Source organism: Mycteria americana, chromosome 2 (genome assembly GCF_035582795.1).
Source record: "Mycteria americana isolate JAX WOST 10 ecotype Jacksonville Zoo and Gardens chromosome 2, USCA_MyAme_1.0, whole genome shotgun sequence".
Lineage (NCBI taxonomy): Eukaryota > Metazoa > Chordata > Aves > Ciconiiformes > Ciconiidae > Mycteria > Mycteria americana.
Genome location: NC_134366.1, coordinates 1,344,875 through 1,367,896, shown reverse-complemented (window position 1 = coordinate 1,367,896; position 23,022 = coordinate 1,344,875). Strand labels below are relative to the sequence as shown.

Genomic DNA, 23,022 nt, shown 5'->3' with positions numbered 1-23,022 from the left:
CAAGCTATCACTTTAGTCTATGTATTTTAGTCGCGCACCACTTCCAGCCCTGCAGTCGCTGCCTACCGCAAAGAACGGGCATTGCCTTACATCTAAAGTTACTCTACAATTATCCACAGCCCCAGGAGCGAGCAGCTGGAGTTGTTTCATCTTGAAAGCAGGAACATGGCACATCCAGGTGAATAATTTCTCTTCCTACCTGTGCTGTTGATCCTGCCACACCGCACACGGGTCACCAGACATCGCAAGAGGACGTCGGTGGTTTTTACTTTCCAGCTGAGAGACGTCTGTCCGATAGCTCCAGAAAAAAAAAGCCCATTCAGTATTTCTAATTCTGCGAGTATTCCGATCACTTCAAACCCGTTTCAGCAGGAGACTCTGCTGCCACCTTCTGAGATCGCTGTTACTGCAGGTGCCCCCAAAACGACTAAAAATAGCTCGTTTCCCCCCAGTTATGTCATCAAACCAAGGGAAGGGTTTCTTTGGCAAAGAAAGAGCCAACCCCCCTGCTCTCTGCAAGCATCCCGGCCTCAGCCTTCAGCTCGAGTTTCGCCTCCCCCACGCGACATAAAAATAGGTTTAAACAAGAGAAACTAGAGCAGCCCGTTTGCAGTCAACGCAGACGGAGCTCGCTGACCTTTGAGGCGCTTACAGCACAGTAGTCCTGACTATAGTTGACTCAATATATATATACATAGAGAAAGAAGATGCACACGCATATGGCATTCCCAGTTTAGCACCACAATCAGTGGACAAGCCCATCCAGCGCTGATACAGAACGCGTTTTAAGACACGTCATTAACTGTTCGTCTCATTCACAGCCTGGTGAGGGAAGCAGAAGGGTAAATCAACCCCGGATCGGTGTCAGGACACCGGCAGAGCAGTGGGAGCAGACCCGTACCATGGCTGAAGCACAGAGGCCATGGCAGCGCTCCCCCGAGCCCTACGTTCACAGAGAGAAGTTTTTTAGTAGGGGAAGAGAAGCCCCAGCCCTCGGAGCAGGCACATCAACGGGGAGATGCTCGCTCGGACAGGGGTGAGCCTGAAGCACCACAGGGGGGAGGCAAGGCTCGAGAAGCCAAAAGAGGCTCCAGCCACCCCTGGGAAGGCTTCAGGACCACGGGCCGCGGGGCACAGCGGGCCCGGCCGGCCAGGGCCCACGGCATAGGGCAGCCCCCAGGCCCGGTGGTGAGGGAGGGCCCCTCTCCCGGGGGCACAGCAGGGCCCGCCAGCGGTCCCTCCGCCCCAGGGCGGCCCCACGGCGGCGAGGAGCCCCGAGGCCAGGCAGCTCTCACCTTCTTGCCTTTCTTGCCCTCCTCCTCCATGTCTCCGGCGGCGGCGGCCCCGGCCCCCCCCGGGGCATCCCCGCAGCGGCCGTGCTCGCCCGGCCTCAGTGCGCGGCGGGGCCCAGCAGCCCGGCCTCACTGCCCGGCGGCGGCCATGGCCCGCCCAGCTCCCGCTCCCGGCCGCGGCCCGCCCGGAGCCGCCTCAGCGCCACCAACAACTTTTCAATCCTGCCGCCATCTTGGGCGGCGGCTTCCCGGCGTGCACCGCGCCCCGCCCTCCGCCCGGAGGACTGACGTCAGTCCTCCCCGGCCGCGCGGGGCGGGGAGCCACACTGCGCATGCGCCCACCCCTCCGCCGGGACGGCTCGGCCCCGCCCACCCCCGCTAGCCCCGCCCTCCACCTGAACGACCGTGCAGACAGGCGAGGTGGCCCCGCCCACCCTCGCTAGCCCCGCCCTCCACCTGAACGACCGTGCAGAAGGGCGAGGTGGCCCCGCCCACCCCGCTAGCCCCGCCCACTCCGCGGGCAGGGTCCGCCCCCGCGCGCGGCGTCCCCGTTCACCGGCCTCACCCGCTTGTGGGCGTGGCCCCGCCCACCGCCCGCTGGCCTCGCCCCTCAGCGTGGCCCCGCCCACCGCAGCGGCCTGCGGGGCCCTCGGGGCCGGCCGAGCCCTTGGCCGGGGCCTGGCCGGGCCGGGGCCGGGTCGGGTCGGGCCGGCCGGGCGGCGCCGCTCCCGCCCTGGGCCCGCGGCGACGGGGAGCGGGGCCTGGGCGCTGGGCCCGGCCCTGGATCGCGGCGGCGCTCCCGCGCATGCGCTGACCCCTCCGGTACCGCCTCCCCCGCCAGGTGGCGCTGCCCCGCGGCGTCCCGCGCTGACGTCACGCGCCGGCACCGCCCCGCCCTCAGTCATGGCGGCAGCAGCGGCAGGTAGGGCGGGCAGCGCGGCCCGGCCCCATCCGCCGCCATCCGCCGCCATCCGCGGCCGGGACCGCTCCTACGGACCGGGAGAGGACGCGGGAACTTCCCGGGGCAGCGCGGGATGAGGCGCTTCCCTCCCCTTCGGCCCCGCCGCCGCTGTGAGGTGCCGTGGGGCGCGGTGCATGCTGGGAAGGGTAGTCCTCTCTAGGCCGCGTGTGCCCGCCCGGGGCCTTCCCCGGGGGATCCCGGGGGGGAGCGGGGTCACCGGGCGGCGGGAGGGGGGGGCAGCGCGTCCCCGGGGGCCCGGCCGTGCCCGGGGGCCCGGCCGTGCCCGGTTCCCCCCGTCTCCCCGCCCTCAGCAAGCCTTCCAGCGTGGGGGGGCCTGGCGTGGCCCCTGCCATTCCTGCAGCGCTTGCTAGAGCAGCCCCGGGACGGTTTGAGGCCTCTCCCCGCTCCCCCCGGGGAGGGGTTATAGACATCCCGGACAGCCCCCGTGCCCCGGGGGGAGCCCCGTAACCCTCGGGCAGAGCCGGTTGCCGCCTCCTCCGGCAGGGCTGATGCCGTTCTTGCTCTCTCCGGTTGCAGGTTCCCGCTGCGACCATCCGGAGGGAGGTGGGAAGCCGTCGGGAACGAGGAGGTGAGTTCAACGGGCCTGTCTTGTTCCACATCCCCCTCCCCCTCATCGTAATTAGCTTAATTTGGTGTAATTAACTCTGCCAAACGCAGCCGCCGAGGCCTTGTCCCCTCGTTAGCCGCCAGCCGAGTCTCTCAGGGCTGAAATCCCACCGGGGAGGGGGGGATTTTTGGGGTGACCCCCCCCCCCCATTCTCGCAGTGCTTCTCAGAGCAGCCCGGGGATGGCTGGAGGCTGTAGACATCCCTCACGGGTAATTAATCCCGCTAATTAAGCATCCAGGTAAACGAACGAGCTGGATCTGGCGATGCCAAAAGTGTCGGCGAATTAAATATTAAGCTTCAGCTTTTCCCCGTCGCGACTGTAAACTTTAAAGGTTGGGTTTTTTTGTGGTTTTTTTTTTTGTTGTTGTTATTGTTCCATTTTAGGTGAAAATCCCCTAAATCGCCCCCGTTTTCCACACAACGGCTGAGAAAATCGGATGGCGAACTTCCGGAAAAGCTCACCGCGCTCTCGCTCGCTCGGTAAGGAGAGGTTTGGGGTTTTTTTTGGTTACTGGAAAGAATTTCTGGGAATTGGGAATACCGGTGAGTGCCGGTTTGCCGCGATAACCGTGAGCGGAGCCGTGAAATTTATATCCCGTGTGATTTGCGGCGACGCGGTGGCGAGGGGCGGCCGGCGGAGTCCCCGGGGACCACCTCTGGTGGTCCCTGGGGACTCCGCCGGCCGCCCCTCGCCACAGCGTGCCGTTCCCCGCCTCGTTAGCGCCGTAATCCTCGTTGTCTTAACGATTACCCCCCTTCTTTTCCAGCTGGATACCGGTATGGGGGTCCCCTCTGCGACGATCCTTGGTTTATCCTCCCCAGAGTTCCCAGTTACCCAGGGTTTTAACTGGGAATACTGGGATGAGAACGGGTGATGCCGCCATCTTAATAAATAACCGATTTCCTGGTGGGTTTTTGGTACGGTGTGGTAATAGGGGAGGGGGACGCACGGTTGACGGGTTTGGGGACGCCGTTGGGGCTCGGCACTCGCCGGTGACCGTCACCGTTGGCGTCCTTTTGTCCCCAACGGACGCGGCCAGGCACCGGAACGACACCGGAGGGAAGTGACGCCCCGTAACCGCAACGGGGGGGACAAAAACGCGGTGGCCTGAGGTGACGCAGCCCCACGGCGTCTGCCCCACGCATCCCTCTCCCCCCTTTCCCCTGCACCCCATTGCGTGCATGGGGGGGTGAGGTGTCCCCACCCTTCGCCGTGGGGCTGGGTGCCGGCGCGGCGATGGTCAAGCTCAGCCCTGGGGGTTCGGTGACACAAATTTGGGCGTCCCCGCGCCCCACCCCGCTGTCACCCACGGGAGGTGGCGATGACACCGGGTCCTCCCCGTCCGCGCCTGCGCCGCGGCCTCGGCGATCGTTGGCAGTGCAGGAAGCCGGGTGCGGCTGAGGGGGGAAGTGGGGGCGCGGCGGGCGCGGCATGGCGGAGCTGGAGGGTCCCGAATTTGGCAAAGCCGACTTCGTCCTCCTGGACGAAGTGACCATGGAGCAGTTCCTGGAGAACCTGCGCCTGCGGTACGAGGGGGACGCGGGGGGAGCGAGGCCGGGGACGCCCCGAGGTGCCGCCCCAGCACCCCCGGGGCTGAGCCGGGCGCTGGCGGTTCCCGGGGCGGTGCGGGCGCCGCGCCGCGAGACCCCGACGGCACGGCGCTGGCGGCAGCCGGGACCTGGGCCCTGGCGTGGCGGTGATGGGGGACGCCGGGTACCCCGAGTCCCGCGGGGGCTGCGGAAGCGCCCGGCGCCAAACCCCGGCTCCGCAGGAAGCGTCTGGGCGGTGCCCCGCTGCCCGTGGGGGGAAACTGAGGCACGGCCGCCCCCGCCGGAGCGGGTTGGGGGGCTGGCGTGCGCCCATGTGCGCATGAGGGGGGGACGCCGACCCACGGGGCCCCCGCGTTTCCTGCCTGCTCCCGCGCCTGCAGGTGCTGCCTACAGGAAGAGCCGCTTTCCCGCTGCCCCACGGCACCGCCCAGCCCCATGGCAGCGGCGGTGCCCCATAGCGTGGTGCTCGGCCCTGTACTGGGGCACCTAAGCCCCGTGGTGCTCCCAGCCCTGCCCCACAGCGCCCTGCCCAGGCCCCACGGATGCCACCCTGGATGCCACCCTGCCCCACAGCACCCCACAGGATGCCACCTCGCCACACAGCACAGCGCCCTACAGGATGGCATCCCGCCCCATAGCTCAGCACCCTGCAGGGTGTCACCCTACCCCATGGCACAGCACCCCACAGAGTGCGCATCCTGCCCCATAGCTCAGCACCCTGCAGGGTGCCACCCCGCCCCACAGTACAGCACCATCCTGCCCCCACGGCACTGCACATTTTGGGGTGCCACCTCGCCCCATGGCACAGGGTGCCACCCTGCCCCACAGCAACGTCCCACCCCACAGGGTGTGTATCCTGCCCCGTAGCTCAGCACCCTGCAGGGTGCCACCCCGCCCCACGGTACAGCACCAGCCTGCCCCACGGCGCTGCACCTTTCAGGATGCCATCCCTCCCCACAGCACAGCACCCTGCGGGGTGTCACTCCACCCCACGGCACAGCACCCTGCAGGGTATGCCTCCTGCCCCGCAGCACCCCGCAGGGTGCCCCCCCAGCCCCACAGCCTGCCCCACGGCCGCCCCTGTGCGCAGGTTCTCGCAGGGCCGCATCTACACCTACATCGGGGAGGTGGTGGTGGCGGTGAACCCCTACCAGGCGCTGGCGCTGTACGGCCCGTCGGCGGTGGAGCGCTACCGCGGCCGCGAGCTCTACGAGCGCCCGCCCCACCTCTTCGCCCTGGCCGATGCCGCCTACAAGGCCATGAAGCGCCGCGCCAAGGACACCTGCATCGTCATCTCGGGTAGGGACTCGGCGGCGGTTTGGGGGGGGCGCGTGGGTGGGGGACGCCCTTGGGTGGGCGCCCCTCGCCCAACCCCTGCCCTCCCTGCCAGGCGAGAGCGGGGCGGGGAAGACGGAGGCCAGCAAGTACATCATGCAGTACATCGCCGCCATCACCAACCCCACCCAGCGCGCCGAGGTGGAGAGGTGGGTCCGGCCCCACGGCGCGGCGGGAGGGATGGGTGCTGGGGCAGGGACCCCGTGGACCTGCCAGCCCAGGGCTGGGGCGGGGGGGAGACACACGGTGGGGGGGGAGCAGGGGTGCCCCACACCTATGGGGTGGTCCTGGGAGGCCCTAGGGTGCCCTATGTCCATAGGGATGGTGTGGGGGGACGAGGGGTGCCCCACACCTGTGGGGTGGTCCTGGGAGGCCCCATACCCATAGAGAAGGTGTGGGACAACTGGGGTGCCCCATGCCTGTGGGGTGGTTCTGGGGGGCCCTGGTGTGCCCCATGGCCGGAGGGATGGTGTGGAGCAACCAGGGGTGCCCCATGCCTGTGGGGTGGTCCTGGGAGGCCCCATACCCATAGAGAAGGTGTGGGGCAACCAGGGGTGCCCCATGCCCATAGGGTTGGTGTGGGGTGACCAGGGGTGCCCCATGCCTGTGGGGTGGTCCTGGAGGGTCCTGGGGTGCCCCATACCTGTGGGGTGGTGTGGGGGAACCAGGGTGTCCCATGCCCATAGTGTTGCTGTGGGGCGACGAGGGGTGCCCCATGTCCGTAGGGTTGGTGTGGGGGGACCAGGGGTGTCCCGTGGGCCTGTGGGGTGGTCCTGTGGGTCCTGGGGTGCCCCACACCTGTGGGGTGGTGTGGGGGGACAAGGGCTGCCCCATACCTTTGAGGAGGTCCTGGGGTGCCCCACGTCCATAGGGTTGGTGTGGGGCGACGAGGGGTGCCCCATGTCCGTAGGGTTGGTGTGGGGGGACCAGGGGTGTCCCATGGGCCTGTGGGGTGGTCCTGTGGGTCCTGGGGTGCCCCACACCTGTGGGGTGGTGTGGGGGGACCAGGGGTACCCCATGCCTTTGAGGAGGCCCTGGGGTGCCCCACATTCATAGGGATGGTGTGGGGGTCCCTGGGGTGCCCCATGGCCATACGGGTGGTGTGGGGGGCCCAGGGGTGCCGTGTCCTGTGTCCACCAGTGATGGACACAGCGCCATTCTGTGCGTGCCGGTGCTGTGCCGGGTTGTGCCGTGCCGTGCCGTGCCATGCCGTACCGTGCCGTGCCGTGCCGTACCGTGCCGTGCCACACCACCCAGGGTGAAGAACGTGCTGCTGAAGTCCAACTGCGTCCTGGAGGCCTTCGGCAACGCCAAGACCAACCGCAACGACAACTCCAGCCGCTTCGGCAAGTACATGGACATCAACTTCGACTTCAAGGGTGACCCCACCGGCGGCCACATCCACAACTACCTCCTGGAGAAGGTGCGGGTGGTGCCGCGGGTGGTGCCGCGGGTGGGCGCGGCCGGGTGGGCGCTGGTCCCACGGGGGCACCGCCTGGCACCCAGCCCCTGCTCCCTCTCCCAGTCCCGAGTCCTCCAGCAGCAGCCGGGAGAGAGGAACTTCCACGCCTTCTACCAGGTGAGCCAGGGGATGGGGTGGGATGGATGGGATCTGTGGGGTAGGATCTGTGGGGTGGGGTGGATGGGATCTGTGGGGTAGGATCTGTGGGGTGGGGTGGATGGGATCTGTGGGGTAGGATCTGTGGGGTGGGATGGATGGGATCTATGGGGTACAATCTGTGGGGTGGGATGGATGGGATCTGTGGGGTAGGATCTGTGGGGTGGGATGGATGGGATCTATGGGGTAGGATCTGTGGGGTGGGATGGATGGGATCTGTGGGGTAGGATCTGTGGGGTGGGATGGATGGGGTCTGTGGGGTAGGATCTGTGGGGTGGGATGGATGGGGTCTGTGGGGTAGGATCTGTGGGGTGGGATGGATGGGATCTATGGGGTAGGATCTGTGGGGTGGGATGGATGGGATCTGTGGGGTAGGATCTATGGGGTGGGATGGATGGGATCTATGGGGTACGATCTGTGGGGTGGGATGGATGGGATCTATGGGGTAGGATCTGTGGGGTGGGATGGATGGGATCTGTGGGGTGGGATGGATGGGATCTGTGGGGTAGGATCTGTGGGGTGGGATGGATGGGATCTATGGGGTGAGATGGGGATGGGGTGAGAAGGTTGGGATGGGATGGGTGAGATGGGGATGGGATGGGTGGGGTGAGAAGGTTGGGATGGAACAGATGGGATCTGTGGGGTAGGATGGGATCTGTGGGGTGGGATGGGGATGGGAGGGATGGGATCTGTGGGGTGGGATCTGTGGGGTGGGGATGGGATGGACGGGATGAGAAGGATGGGGTGGGGATGGATGGGGGGGATGGGACGGGACCCGTGGGGTGGGATGGATGGGATCTACGTGTGGGGAATCTCACCCGTGGGGTGACATCTATGGGGCGGATGGGATCTGGGGGGTGGGGTGGGGCGGCCGGGATGGCGATGGAGGGCACAGGGCTGGGCCGGGCCAGGGCGGGGGGACCCGAACGGCACCAGGGGGGCCGGGGGTACCCCCCCCCCCCCCCCCGGTGCTGCCCCCCTGCCCCGCAGCTGCTGCTGGGAGCCCCGGCGGCGCTGCTGGCCTCCCTGCGCCTCTGCCGGGACCCCGGCGCCTACCGCTACACCCGGGAGGGCACCCAGGGCAGCGTGAGTGGGGGGGGATGGGGGGGGGGGGAGGGGTGGGGGGCGGGGGGGTCCCGGCCCCTCACGCCCATCCCCCCCCCCCCCCCCGCCCCAGGCCTGCGGGGACGACGCCGCCGGGTACCGGGCGGTGGAGGAGGCCATGGCCGTCATCGGCTTCTCCCCGGGGGAGACGGGCTCCGTGCGCCGCATCCTGGCCGCCATCCTGCACCTGGTGAGAGCCCCGCCCCGCGGCCCCCGCGCACCAGTATGGCCCCCCGCGCACCAGTATGGGCCCCTACGCGCCAGTATGGGCCCCTACACACCAGTATAGCCCCCTACGCGCCAGTATGGGCCCCCCTATGCGCCAGTATGGCCCCCTATGCGCCAGTATGGGCTCCCGCACACCAGTATGGGCCCCTACGCGCCAGTATGGCCCCCCTACGCACCAGTATGGGCCCCCCCTACACACCAGTATGGCCCCCTATGCGCCAGTATGGGCCCCTACGTGCCAGTATGGCCCCCCCACGCACCAGTATGGGCCCCCCCACGCACCAGTGTGGGCCCCCGCGCACCAGTATGGCCCCCCCTACGCACCAGTATGGGCCCCCCTACACACCAGTACAGCCCCCCCCATGCTCCAGTACAGCCCCCCCCACGCACCAGTATGGCCCCCCCATGCACCAGTACAGCCCCCCACACGCCAGTACGGCCCCACACGCCAGTACGGCCCCACACACCAGTATGGCCCTAGGCAGACCAGTATGCTCTTCCCTCACCAGTATGGTTCTGGGCAAACCAGTACAGCCTCCCCCCACCAGTACAGTCCCCTCACACCAGTACCCTCCGCCCACCACTAGTACAGCTGTCTCCACACCAGTATGGCCCCTGAGCACCAGTATAGCCCCAGGCAGACCAGTGCAGCCCCCCACACCAGTATGGCCCCCACCACCACCAGTACAGCCCCCTCACACCAGTATGGCCCCAGGCAGACCAGTATGGGCCCCCCTACACCAGTATGGCCTCTGCACACCAGTATGGTCCTGGGCAAACCAGTATGGCCCCCCCATATCACTATTGTCTCTGCACACCAGTACAGCCCCAGGCAGACCAGTAGGGTCCCCATGCACCAGTATGGCCCCCCAACACCAGTATGATCCCTGCCAGTAACACCAGTACAGCCCCAGGCAGACCAGTATGCCCCTACCACACACCACTGTGGCCCCCCCCACCACCACCAGTAAGGCCGCTGTGCACCAGTGCGGCCCCAGGCAGACCAGTATGGCCCTGGGCAAACCAGTACAGCCCCATGCAAATAAGAGTGGCCCCATGCTACCCAGTGCAGACCAGTACAAACAAGTAAAGCCCAGTTCAAACCAGTGCAGTCCCACAGAAACTAGTGCAGCTCAGTGCAAACCAGTACAGCCCAACACAAACCAGCATAACCAGCATGGCCCAGTGCAAACCAGTATGGCCCAATGCAAACCAGTATGGCCCAATGCAAAGCAGCACAGCCTAGAACAGCCCAGTACAACCCAATACAAACCAGTATAGCCTAATGCAACCTAGCACAGCCCTGTACAAACCAGTACAGCCCTGTATGGCCCAGCCCAGCCCAATACAAACCAGTACAGCCCTGTACAGCCCAGCCCAGCCCGGTACAAACCAGTACAGCCCTGTACGGCCCAGCCCAGCCCAATACAAACCAGTACAGCCCTGTACGGCCCAGCACAGCCCAATACAAACCGGTACAGCCCTGTATGGCCCAGCCCAGCCCAATACAAACCAGTACAGCCCAGCACAGCCCAATACAAACCAGTACAGCCCTGTACGGCCCAGCCCAGCCCAATACAAACTAGTACAGCCCTGTATGGCCCAGCCCAGCCCAATACAAACCAGTACAGCCCAGCACAGCCCAATACAAACCAGTACAGCCCTGTACGGCCCAGCACAGCCCAATACAAACCGGTACAGCCCTATATGGCCCAGCCCAGCCCAATACAAACCAGTACAGCCCTGTACAGCCCAGCACAGCCCAATACAAACCAGTACAGCCCTGTACGGCCCAGCACAGCCCAATACAAACCGGTACAGCCCTGTATGGCCCAGCACAGCCCAATACAAACCAGTACAGCCCTGTACGGCCCAGCCCAGCCCAATACAAACTAGTACAGCCCTGTATGGCCCAGCCCAGCCCAATACAAACCAGTACAGCCCAGCACAGCCCAATACAAACCAGTACAGCCCTGTACGGCCCAGCACAGCCCAATACAAACCGGTACAGCCCTGTATGGCCCAGCCCAGCCCAATACAAACCACTACAGCCCAGCACAGCCCAATACAAACCAGTACAGCCCTGTACGGCCCAGCCCAGCCCAATACAAACCAGTACAGCCCAGCACAGCCCAATACAAACCAGTACAGCCCTGTACGGCCCAGCACAGCCCAATACAAACCAGTACAGCCCTGTACGGCCCAGCACAGCCCAATACAAACCAGTACAGCCCTGTATGGCCCAGCCCAGCCCAATACAAACTAGTACAGCCCAGCACAGCCCAATACAAACCAGTACAGCCCTGTACGGCCCAGCACAGCCCAATACAAACCAGTACAGCCCTGTATGGCCCAGCCCAGCCCAATACAAACCAGTACAGCCCAGCACAGCCCAATACAAACCAGTACAGCCCTGTACGGCCCAGCACAGCCCAATACAAACCGGTACAGCCCTATATGGCCCAGCACAGCCCAATACAAACCAGTACAGCCCTGTACGGCCCAGCACAGCCCAATACAAACTAGTACAGCCCAGCACAGCCCGGTACAAACCAGTACAGCCCTGTACGGCCCAGCACAGCCCAATACAAACCAGTACAGCCCAGCACAGCCCAATACAAACCAGTACAGCCCTGTACGGCCCAGCACAGCCCAATACAAACCGGTACAGCCCTGTATGGCCCAGCACAGCCCAATACAAACCAGTACAGCCCTGTATGGCCCAGCCCAGCCCAATACAAACCAGTACAGCCCTGTATGGCCCAGCCCAGCCCAATACAAACCAGTACAGCCCAGCACAGCCCAATACAAACCAGTACAGCCCTGTACGGCCCAGCACAGCCCAATACAAACCGGTACAGCCCTGTATGGCCCAGCCCAGCCCAATACAAACTGGTACAGCCCTGTATGGCCCAGCACAGCCCAATACAAACCAGTACAGCCCTGTATGGCCCAGCCCAGCCCAATACAAACTAGTACAGCCCAGCACAGCCCAATACAAACCAGTACAGCCCTGTACGGCCCAGCACAGCCCAATACAAACTAGTACAGCCCAGCCCAGCCCAATACAAACCAGTACAGCCCTGTACGGCCCAGCCCGGCCTGTGGTGCGGGAGGGGCCAGTGCTGGGATGCCCCAGCCCCTCTCCGGGGGGCTCCCGGGTGTCCCCCCGCATTCATCCACCAACGTGGCGCGGCGGGGCCGCCCCAGGGCAACGTCAGGTTCGTGGCGGAGGGCGAGACGGCGGCGGTGGAGGACGCGGCACAGCTCGCGGCGCTGGCCGAGCTGACGGCCACGGCGCCCGACAGCCTGCGCCGGGCACTCCTGACCCGCACCGTGGCGGCCGGTGGCGGGGAGCTGATCGAGAAGGGCCACAGCCCCAAGGAGGCCGCCTACGCCCGGGACGCCTGTGCCAAGGTAGGGAGGGGAGATGGGGTGACGGGTGTGTCCCCCCCCGGCACCCTTGGGTGCCCACCACGCTGTCCCTGTCCCCAGGCCATCTACGAGCGGCTCTTCTGCTGGATCGTGGGGCGCATCAACACCGTCATCACCGCCCGCGGCTACGACGCCCGCCTGCACGGCAAGAGCACCGTCATCGGCGTCCTCGACATCTACGGCTTCGAGATCTTCGACACCAACAGGTGACCTGGCCTGGTCGGGGGGGACGGATGTGGGGACACGTGGAGGGACAGGACCTGGGAGGGACGTGGTGGGGGGATTAGGGATGGGAAGGATGTGTGGAGGGGACAGGGGGGACACTCGGGAGGGACACATGGAGGGGACAGGACCTGGGAGGGACACAGGGAGGTGACGGGACCCAGGAGGGACACGGAGGGGATGGGACCCAGGAGGGACACGTGGAGGGGACAGGGCTTGGGAGGGAGAATGTCCAAGGGACGTGTGGAGGGGACAGGACCCAGGAGGGACACGTGGAGGGGACAGGACCCAGGAGGGACATGTGGTGGGGATGGGACCCAGCAGGGATAGGACCACAGGGGACCCATGGAGGGACAGGACCAGGAGGGACAGGACCAGGAGGTCCCCAGCAGGGCCACGTGGCTCAGGGGGCCACACGGCAGGACAGGGTGCGCAGGGGACGTGGCGCGGGACTGGGTGGCGGTGGCCGTCCTGACCCTGTGCCCGCAGCTTCGAGCAGTTCTGCATCAACTACTGCAACGAGAAGCTGCAGCAGCTCTTCATCGAGCTGATCCTGCGGCAGGAGCAGGCCGAGTACCAGCGGGAGGGCATCACCTGGCAGAGCGTGAGGGACATGGGGACGTGGGGGGACACGGGGGGCATCGCCTGGCAGAGCGTGAGGGACATGGGGACGTGGGGGGACACGGGGGGCATCACCTGGCAGAGCGTGAGGGACATGGGGACGTGGGGGGACACGGGGGACATCGCCTGGCAGAGCGTGAGGGACATGGGGACGTGGGGGGACACGGGGGACATCGCCTGGCAGAGCGTGAGGGACATGGGGACGTGGGGGGACACGGGGGGCATCGCCTGGCAGAGCGTGAGGGACATGGGGACGTGGGGGGACACGGGGGGCATCGCCTGGCAGAGCGTGAGGGACATGGGGACGTGGGGGGACACGGGGGGCATCGCCTGGCAGAGCGTGAGGGACATGGGGACGTGGGGGGACACGGGGGGCATCGCCTGGCAGAGCGTGAGGGACATGGGGACGTGGGGGGACACGGGGGGCATCGCCTGGCAGAGCGTGAGGGACATGGGGACGTGGGGGGACACGGGGGACATCACCTGGCAGAGCGTGAGGGACATGGGGACGTGGGGGGACACGGGGGGCATCGCCTGGCAGAGCGTGAGGGACATGGGGACGTGGGGACACATGGGGGGCATCACCTGGCAGAGCGTGAGGGACATGGGGACGGGGGGGGACACGGGGGGCATCGCCTGGCAGAGCGTGAGGGACATGGGGACGTGGGGGGACACGGGGGGCATCACCTGGCAGAGCGTGAGGGACATGGGGACGTGGGGGGACACGGGGGACATCGCCTGGCAGAGCGTGAGGGACATGGGGACGTGGGGGGACACGGGGGACATCGCCTGGCAGAGCGTGAGGGACATGGGGACGTGGGGGGACACGGGGGGCATCGCCTGGCAGAGCGTGAGGGACATGGGGACGTGGGGGGACACGGGGGGCATCGCCTGGCAGAGCGTGAGGGACATGGGGACGTGGGGGGACACGGGGGGCATCGCCTGGCAGAGCGTGAGGGACATGGGGACGTGGGGGGACACGGGGGGCATCACCTGGCAGAGCGTGAGGGACATGGGGACGTGGGGGGACACGGGGGACATCACCTGGCAGAGCGTGAGGGACATGGGGACGTGGGGGGACACGGGGGGCATCGCCTGGCAGAGCGTGAGGGACATGGGGACGTGGGGACACATGGGGGGCATCACCTGGCAGAGCGTGAGGGACATGGGGACGGGGGGGGACACGGGGGGCATCGCCTGGCAGAGCGTGAGGGACATGGGGACGTGGGGGGACACGGGGGGCATCGCCTGGCAGAGCGTGAGGGACATGGGGACGTGGGGGGACACGGGGGGCATCGCCTGGCAGAGCGTGAGGGACATGGGGACGTGGGGGGGGACGGGGGGCATCGCCTGGCAGAGCGTGAGGGACATGGGGACGTGGGGGGACATGGGGGGCATCACCTGGCAGAGCGTGAGGGACATGGGGTGGCATGGGAGGACATGGGGGGCATGGGGACACATGGGGGGCATCGCCTGGCAGAGCGTGAGGGGCATGGGGACATGGGGGGGGTGTCACCTGGCAGAGCGTGAGGGGACAGGGGTGACACGGGAGACATGAGGGGACATGGGTGTCACGGGGGGGACATGGGGACATCGCTTTGTAGAGCATGAGGGGGCTCGGGGGGACATGGCGGGGCACGGGGGCATCACTTGGCAGAGCCTGGGGGACAGGGGGACACAGGGGGGGGCATCACCTGGCGGAGGGTGAGCGGCTTGGGGGGACCTGAGGGGGAAGATATGGGGGGACATCGCCTGGCAGGGCCAGATTTGGGGTGCATGGGGGCGAATCAGGGCACCCAGGGGGGCAATTTGGGGTGCCCACCCCTCTGCCCCCCCAGATCGAGTACTTCAGCAACGAGCCCATCGTGGAGCTGGTGGAACAGCCGCACCGCGGCATCCTGGCGCTGCTGGACGAGGCCTGCCTGGCCGTGGGGACCGTCACCGACTCCCTCTTCCTCGCCTCCATGGACGCCCGCCTCGGCCGCCACCCCCACTACACCAGCCGCAAGGTGCTTCTGGGGGGGTCGGGGGGGAGCGGGGGGGGGTCCACGGGCAGGGGGCTGACGCCTCCCCGCTCTCCAGCTCTGCCCCACAGACAAGACCATGGAGTTCAACCGGGACTTCCGCATCAAGCACTATGCTGGAGATGTCACGTGAGGGGGGCGTTGGGGGGGATGTGGGGGGGCCATGGTGGGCTATGGGTGTTGTTGGGTGGCCATGGGGCTCTGGGGAACCATGGACGACTTTGGGAGGGCGTGGAGGACCATGGGGAACCTCATGGGACTGTGATGCTATAGGGGCTCTTGGGGGTCTATGGTTGACCATGAGGCCTTGGAGAATCATGGAGGACCGTGTGGGAACGTGGAGGGGTACATGGGACTGTGGGGGTCTTGAGGGCCTGTGGGACGTGGTTTGGAGTCATGGGGGACCATCAGGCTGCAGAGATCATGGGAACTGTGGGGCACTGGAGGTTGTCAGCTGGGGCCGTGGGAGTGTGGATGACTGTTGGGGACTACGGACATCATGAGTGGCTGTGGGGTCGTGGGGGGGCCATGGAGAACCACAGGGGACCATGGTGGGCCTTGGGACTATGAGGAACCTTGGGAGTCCAAGGGGGTCATGGGGGGCCACTTAGGACCGTGGGGCTATAGGGGGGCTGTGGTTGACCATGGGACCTTGAAGAACCATGGGGGCCACATGGGAGCATGGAGCGGGTTTGAGGGACTGTGGGAGGGGGTTTGGGGTCATGGGGGACCATCGGGCTGTGGGGATCATGGTGGACCGTGGGGGATTTGAGGGGGTGTCATTTGGGGCCGTGGCAGTGTGGGTGGCCATCAGGGACTATGGACATCATGAGTGGCCATGGGGTCACAGGGGGCCATGGAAGACCATGGGGGACCACAGATGGCCTTGGGTCAATGAGGGACCTTGGGACGGCATGGGGGACCATGGGAGGCCACTTGGGACCATGGGGCTATAGGGACTCTTGGGGGTCTGTGGTTGACCATGGGGTCTTGGAGAACCGTGGGGGACCATGTGGGAGCATGGAGGGGATTTGAGGGCCTGAGGGAGGTGGTTTGGGGTCATGGGGGACCATCAGGCTGTGGGGATCGTGAGGAACCATGGGGGACTGGCGGGGGGTCAGTTGGGGCCACGGCAGTGTGGGTGGCCATCAGGGACTATGGACATCATGAGTGTCCATGGGGTTGTGGTGGGGCCACAGAGAACTGTGGGGGGCCATGAGGGACCTTGGGAGGTCATGGGGGACACTGGGGGAGACACTTGGGACCATGGAGAGCCGTAGGGGCCCCTGGGGGACTATGGGGTGGCCTTGGTTGGCCAAGGGGCTTTGAAGACCCATGGGGGATTGTGTGGAGCCATTTAGGACCATGGGGGACCAGTGGGGTCCATGGGGTCTGGGAGGTCCCCAGAGGCCACGTGCAGCAGGACGGGCTGTGTAGGACATGCCATGCCATACCCTGGGGACAGTGGGGACAGGGTCGGGGAATTCACTGTCCATGAGCACTGAACCCCACAGTCCCCTGGCCTCCATGGGTGCCCCCAGGGCCACCCCCAGGGCCACACGTCACCTCTGCATGGGACTGGCCCACTCTGGCCCACCACGGGGAGGAAGAGCTGCCCAGATGCCTTGGTCCCACAGGGTGAAGCTCCCCCCGACACCCCAGGGTGGCTGGAGGAGCCCCCCAACGTGGTGTCCCCCTCCCTCAGGTACTCGGTGGAGGGTTTCCTGGACAAGAACAAGGACACGCTCTTCCAGGACTTCAAACGGCTCCTCTACAACAGGTTGGGGACACAGGGGACGCAGTTGGGGGGCTGGTGGCACAGCCGTGGGGCGGGAGAGGGGTTCCCGGTGCTGCCAGGCCCCACGCCAATGCCGTCCCCAGCACGGACCCCGTGCTGCGTGCCATGTGGCCCGACGGCGAGCAGAGCATCACCGAGGTCACCAAGCGCCCGCTGACCGCTGGCACGCTCTTCAAGAACTCCATCGTGGCCCTGGTGGAGAACCTCGCCTCCAAGGTAGGGGACTGGGGACAGCCGGGCTCGTCCCCGTGCCAGCCTGGCACGTCCCTGCACCAGCCTGGCGTGTCTGTGCACCAACTTGACATGTCCCTATGCCAGCCGGGCACGTCCCCAACCCATCTTGGTATGTCCCCATGGCAGCTGGCATGTCCCCAACCCATCTTGGTATGTCCCCATGGCAGCTGGGCACATCCCCAACCCATCTTGGTATGTCCCCATGGCAGCTGGCATGTCCCCAGCCCATCTTGGTATGTCCCCAAGCCAGCTGAGCATGTCCCCATGCCATCCTGGCATGTCCCCAGCCAGCCAAGATGTCCTTGAGCCAACCTGTCGTGTCCCCAAGCCAGCCAAGATGTCCCAGTGCTAGCCAAGCGTGTCCCCAAGCCACTGAGGCCTCCTGTCCCCATGCCACCCACGCCTGCTGCAGTCCCACCTTGCGTGCCCGCAGCCCCCCAGCCCAGGACACCCGTGGGCTCGGTGCCGCTCGCGGCTGCTACCGTGGTGCCACCCCGTCCGTGTCCCCGCAGGAGCCCTACTACGTGCGCTGCATCAAACCCAACGACCAGAAGTCGCCGACGCTCTTTGACGAGGAGCGCTGCCGCCACCAGGTCTCCTACCTGGGGTTGCTGGAGAACGTCCGCGTGCGCCGCGCCGGCTTCGCCTACCGCCAGCCCTACCACCGCTTCCTCCTGCGGTACGGCCCGCGCCCCCCCGGGACCCCCGTCCCCACCCCGTGCCCCCTCACCCCGCTCTGCCCCCCAGGTACAAGATGACCTGCGAGTACACGTGGCCCAACCACCTGATGGCCAGCGACCGGGAGGCCACGCAAGCCCTCCTGGAGCAGCACGGCTTCCAGGACGACGTGGCTTATGGCCACACCAAGGTCTTCATCCGCACGCCCCGCACCCTCTTCTGCCTCGAGCAGGAGCGGGCGCAGCTCATCCCCATCATCGTCCTGCTGCTGCAGAAGGTGGGCACGCGCGGCGCGAGCCGGCTTGGTCTCGGCTCCGCCGGGCTGACGCGGGGTTGGGGGGACGCCCCGGTGCCCGCGGTGCCGGGTGGGTAATCGCGGTGCCGGCGGGGCGAGCGGGCAGCCAGGGCTCTGCCTGCACGGGGGGCCGCTGGCGCTGGCGGGCTTGGAGGGGGGCAGCAGGCTGCTCTGTGCCCGGCGCTGGGCGAGGTGTGGGGCAGGGTGTGGGGCACGGGACGGTGCGGAGCACGGGCTTGGCATGGGCAAAGCATGGCGTGGGGCGTGCTGTGGGGCAGGGCATAGGGCACGGGGCAGAGAACACGGCGCAGCATGGCGCTCAGCACGGCATGGGGCAGGCTGTGGGGCAGGCTATGGGGCAGGGTGCAGCGCTGGCGCAGGGCGCAGCACCGTACATCGCTTTGGAGCAGGGCATGGGCCGCACCGGGGAGTTTTTCTGGGGGGGAGCAGCATTTTGGGGGCCTCCCGGTGCCGGGGTGCGGTGCCGGGCGCCCAGCCCGGTGCCACAGCCACGCTCCTGGGGGGGGGGGGGGGGGGTCCACGGGGCAGCGCCCGCCCTGACCGTCGGCGTTCGGCAGGCCTGGCGCGGCGCCCTGGCGCGGCGGCGTTGCCGTTACCTGCGTGCCGCCTACACCATCATGGCTTACTACAAACGGCACAAGGTGAAGGCGTACCTGCGGGAGCTGCTGCGCCGCTTCCAGGCCGTCCGCACCCTCCCCGATTTTGGCAAGAGCGTGGTTTGGCCGGAGCCGCCGGCGGTGCTGGCGCGCTTCCAGGACGCCAGCCAGCGCCTCTTCCGCAGGTACCGTCCCGGATCCCGCTGCGCTCCCGCGTTGGGACGGGGACGCGGGACAGGGATGGGGACGTGGGATGGGAACGCGGAACAGGAACGTGGGATGGGGACAGGGACGCGGAATGGGGACGCGGGATGGGGACAGGGACGCGGGATGGGGACGCAGGATGGGGATGTGGGATGGGGACAGGGACGCAGGATGGGGACGTGGGATGGGGACAGGGACGCGGGATGGGGACATGGGATTGGGATGTGGACGTGGGACGTGGATGCGGGACTGGAATGTGGGACAGGGACGTGGGATGAGGACGTGGGACAGGGATGGGGATGTGGGAAGGGGATGTGGAACAGGAACACGGGATGGGGATGGGGACGTGGAATGGGAACGTGGGTTGGGAACGTGGGACGGGGATGTGGGATGGGGACAGGGACGCAGGCAGGGACGCGAGACGGGGACGTGGGATGGGGACGTGGGATGGGGATGCGGGACGGGGACGCGGATGTGGGATGGCGACGTGGGACGGGGACGTGGGATGTGGACGCGGGACGGTGACGTGACGGCGCCGTGTCCCCCCGCCGCAGGTGGCGAGCGCGGCAGATCGTCAAGAACATCCCCCCCTCGGAGATGGGGCAGATCCGGGCCAAGGTGGCCGCCATGGAGGCGCTGGAGGGGCTGCGGAAGGACTGGGGCTGCCAGCGCAGCTGGGCGCGGGATTACCTCTCCTCGGTAAGAGCTGGCGGCGGGTTTGGGGGTGCCCCGTGGCGCACCCCGGGGTGCCGCCCCCGCCCCGCGCCGGGGTGCCACCCCCCGCCCCACGCCGCGGCTCCCCGCAGCCCAGCGAGAACCCGGGGCTGGCGCTGCCCTTCGCCCGCCGCCTCCAGACCCTCAAGGACAAGGTGCACTTCGGCTCCGTCCTCTTCTCCGGCTACGTCCGCAAGGTGACAGGGGGAGGGGGGGATCCTGCCCGGCCACCGCGTCTGTGTCACCCCCCCCCCACCCCGGCGCGTCCCCTCACCTGGCCCCGGCCCCGCAGATCAATCGCTTCGGTAAGAGCCGGGACCGGGCCATCCTCGTGACGGACCAGCACCTCTACAAGCTGGACCCCCGCAAGCAGTACCGGGTGATGCGGGCGCTGCCCCTCAGCACCGTGAGTGTCCCCAGCCCCACCGGTGTCCCCAGGGTCGGCGGGGGGGGGGGGGAACCACCTGTCCTGGCGAGCCGGGATCGGGGGGACCCAGGTGTCCTGGCTGCCCTGCTCCCACCCGGAGGTTGGAGACCCCTCCGTGGTCCCCACAGCCGCGCACGGGGGCCACCCGCGTTGGCACGGTGAAGTCCCCTGGGACAGAGGTGTGATGCTGTCCTCGCCACGCTGGCCCCACCACGCTGGCCCCACCACCCTGGCTGTGCTGTGCTGTCCCCATCACACTGTCCCCACCACGCTGTCCCCGCTGTGCTGTCCCCACCACTCTGGCCGTGCCGTGCTGTCCCCACCACACTGTCCCCGCCACGCTGGCCATGCCGTGCTGTCCCCATCATGCTGTCCCCACCACGCTGGCCGTGCTGTGCTGTCCCCACTGTGCTGTCCCCACCACGCTGTCCCCACCACGCTGTCCCCACCACTCTGGCCGCGCTGTGCTGTCCCCACCACGCTGTCCCTGCCGTGCTGTCCCTGCCATGCTGTCCCCACCACGCTGGCCGTGCTGTGCTGTCGCCACCACGCTGGTCACACCGTGCTGTCCCCACCACGCTGGCCGTGGTACGTTGGCCATAGTGCCTTGGCCGTGCCCCGCTGGCCATGCCGTGCCCTCCAGCCCCTCACACGGCCATGGCCACAGCGGTGACACCCGGACGTCCCCGCAGGTGACGGGGCTGAGCGTGACAAGCTGCCGGGCGCAGCTGGTGGTCTTCCACACCCAGAACCAGGAGGACCTGGCCGTGTGCCTGCACAAGACGCAGCCGGCGGGGGACAACCGGGTGGGCGAGCTGGTGGGCGTCCTCCTGGAGCACTGCCGAGCGTGAGTCGGGGGGCTCGGGGTCGGGGGGAGTCCCGGCACCCCGCGAGCCCCCCCGCCGATGCCGGGATCTTGTAGGACCAAGCGGGAGCTGCGGGTCCGGGTCTCCGACTGCATCCAGATGAGCCTCCACGGGCGCCGGCGGCTGCTGACGGTGGAGACGCGGCCGAACGCGGCCGCCCCCGATTTCGGCAAGAGCCGCGACGGCTTCGTGCTTTACTGGCCCGGGAGATGAGGGTGGGGGGCAACTGCTCCGCCGCCCGCCCCCCGCCCACGCCCTGCCCCACCGGCCTCTGCTCAGGGCCCCCCGCCCCACCGTGGCCCTGAGCCCCCCAACCGGGCGGCCCCCCGCCCCGCGGCCCCCCCCGGCATGATGCCGAAGCCTCCGTGTGCCCTGAGAATAAAGAGCTGGATGAGACCCCCGCAGTCGCCCCAGTCGTGGCCGGGACCTTCGGGTCCCCCAGAAACTGTGTCCCACAAGTTGGGACCCTGCTAGCCCGGGGCGTGGGGTGGGAATGGGGTGGTGGAGGATGGGGTGGGTGGAGATGGGGGGGGATGGAGATAGGATGGAGATGGGACGGGGTGGGTGGAGATGGGATGGGGTGGGGTGGGTGAAGATGGGATGGGATGGAGATGGGATGGGGTGGGTGGAGATGGGATGGGGTGGAGATAGGATGGAGATGGGATGGGGTGGGTGGAGATGGGATGGGATGAGGTGGGTGGAGATGGGATGGGATGGAGATAGGATGGAGATGGGATGGGGTGGGTGGAGATGGGATGGGGTGGGGTGGGTGAAGATGGGATGGGATGGAGATGGGATGGGGTGGGTGGAGATGGGATGGGGTGGAGATAGGATGGAGATGGGATGGGGTGGGTGGAGATGGGATGGGATGAGGTGGGTGGAGATGGGATGGGATGGAGATGGGATGGGGTGGGTGGAGATGGGATGGGGTGGGTGGAGGTGGGATGGAGATGGGACGGGGTGGATGGAGATGGGATGAGGTGGGTGGAGATGGGATGGGATGGAGATAGGATGGAGATGGGGTGGGTGGAGATGGGACAGGGTGGGTGGAGATGAGATGGGGTGGGTGGAGATGGGATGGGATGGGATGGAGATGGGATAGGATGGAGATGGGGTGGGTGGAGATGGGATGGGGTGGGATGGAGATGGGACAGGGTGGGTGGAGATGAGATAGGGTGGGTGGGATGGGATGGGATGGATGGAGATGGGATGGGGTGGGTGGGGATGGGGTGGAATCTCGGGGATGGGGTGGGCTGGGATCTACGGCCTGGGCTGGGATCTGTGGGGTGGGGTGGGGCGAGATGGATGGGATGGGGCAGGAAGGGCGTGGGGTGGGGTGGGAAGAGCCAGGCCGTCCCCCGCAGCGCCGGGGGGAGCTGGGACCTTTCAGCACCCCCAGAGCTCGGGGCCCCGGGGCGAGGGGCTCGCCCGCACCCCCACCCCCACCTCCCCCTCTTGGGGACCCCCCCGTGTCCCCCGCGCCGGACACGCCCTGCCCGCGCCGTCCCCGCGCTGCTGCCCCACAGCCGGGGGGCTGGGGTCCTCGGGGACCCCTGGTGTCCCCACGCCCCAGGTCCCCATGTCCCTGACACCCAGTGCTCCTGTGCCCTGGGGTCACTTTGTCCCAATGTCCCCAGGTCCCAATGTCTCCGTGTCCTGGGGTCCCTGTGTCCCAGGTCTTGATGTCCCCCGACACTCGGTGTCCCTATGTCCCTGTGTCCTGAAGTCCCTGTGCCCCAGGCCCTGATGTCCCTGACACCCCGGGTCCCAACACCCCTGCGTCCCTGACACCCACTGTCCCAAGGTCCCCGTGTCCTGGGTCCCGACGTCCCCAATACCCGCTGTCCCACTGTCCCTCTGCCCCAGGTCCCGATGTCCCCAACACCCACTATGTCTGGTGCTCCCAGGTCCTGATATCCCCGACACCCTGTGTCCCGATGTCCCCGACACCCTGTGTCCCAGTGTCCCCATGCCCCCATCTCCTGGTGTCCCTGTGTCCCAGTGTCCCTCACACCCTGTGTCCCAATGTCCCCATGCCCCCATCTCCTGGTGTCCCTGTGTCCCGATGTCCCCATGCCCCCATCTCCTGGTGTCCCTGTGTCCCAATGTCCCCAATGTCCGGTGTCCCCGTGCCCCCATCTCCTGGTGTCCCTGTGTCCCAGTGTCCCC

At 67.1% G+C, this 23,022-nt stretch overlaps 2 protein-coding genes, 1 long non-coding RNA gene and 1 other non-coding gene across 7 annotated transcripts in view; 3 read left to right on the top strand and 1 right to left on the bottom strand.

Moving 5' to 3' along the window:
* Positions 1 to 1,547, bottom strand: part of CCM2 (CCM2 scaffold protein) — a 38,862-nt gene extending 37,315 nt beyond the window's left edge. Inside the window, exon 1 of the mRNA XM_075492187.1 lies at positions 1,296 to 1,547. Within this exon, the coding sequence (XP_075348302.1) occupies positions 1,296 to 1,325 (30 nt within the window). The 5' untranslated portion in view covers positions 1,326 to 1,547. The remainder of the gene's footprint in view (positions 1 to 1,295) is intronic.
* A 378-nt stretch (positions 1,548 to 1,925) lies between these two features.
* Positions 1,926 to 3,347, top strand: LOC142405194 (uncharacterized). The gene is made up of 3 exons (XR_012774087.1): positions 1,926 to 2,368; positions 2,791 to 2,842; positions 3,267 to 3,347. It is a non-coding gene; the product is annotated as an uncharacterized LOC142405194 (long non-coding RNA).
* Positions 2,562 to 2,695, top strand: LOC142406868 (small nucleolar RNA SNORA9). The gene has a single exon (XR_012774747.1). It is a non-coding gene; the product is annotated as a small nucleolar RNA SNORA9 (small nucleolar RNA).
* Positions 3,348 to 3,632: 285 nt separating the features above from the next.
* MYO1G (myosin IG) lies at positions 3,633 to 21,244 on the top strand. 4 transcript variants are annotated; one of them, XM_075492182.1, is made up of 22 exons: positions 3,633 to 4,409; positions 5,524 to 5,732; positions 5,824 to 5,917; positions 7,026 to 7,191; positions 7,294 to 7,347; positions 8,377 to 8,472; positions 8,564 to 8,680; positions 11,929 to 12,135; positions 12,214 to 12,359; positions 12,865 to 12,979; positions 14,835 to 15,005; positions 15,079 to 15,149; positions 16,726 to 16,800; positions 16,902 to 17,034; positions 17,565 to 17,731; positions 17,800 to 18,007; positions 18,604 to 18,827; positions 19,401 to 19,545; positions 19,653 to 19,757; positions 19,853 to 19,966; positions 20,680 to 20,834; positions 20,910 to 21,244. In XM_075492182.1, exons 1-22 carry the CDS (start codon positions 4,315 to 4,317, stop codon positions 21,064 to 21,066), a joined length of 3,024 nt encoding a protein of 1,007 aa, XP_075348297.1. In that variant the 5' UTR covers positions 3,633 to 4,314; the 3' UTR covers positions 21,067 to 21,244. The 4 variants fall into 4 exon arrangements, with proteins under 4 accessions (XP_075348297.1, XP_075348298.1, XP_075348299.1 ...); XM_075492183.1 differs by lacking the exon at positions 8,377 to 8,472; XM_075492184.1 differs by lacking the exon at positions 16,902 to 17,034 and having other exon boundaries at positions 7,275 to 7,347.
* Positions 21,245 to 23,022: the final 1,778 nt, after the last annotated feature.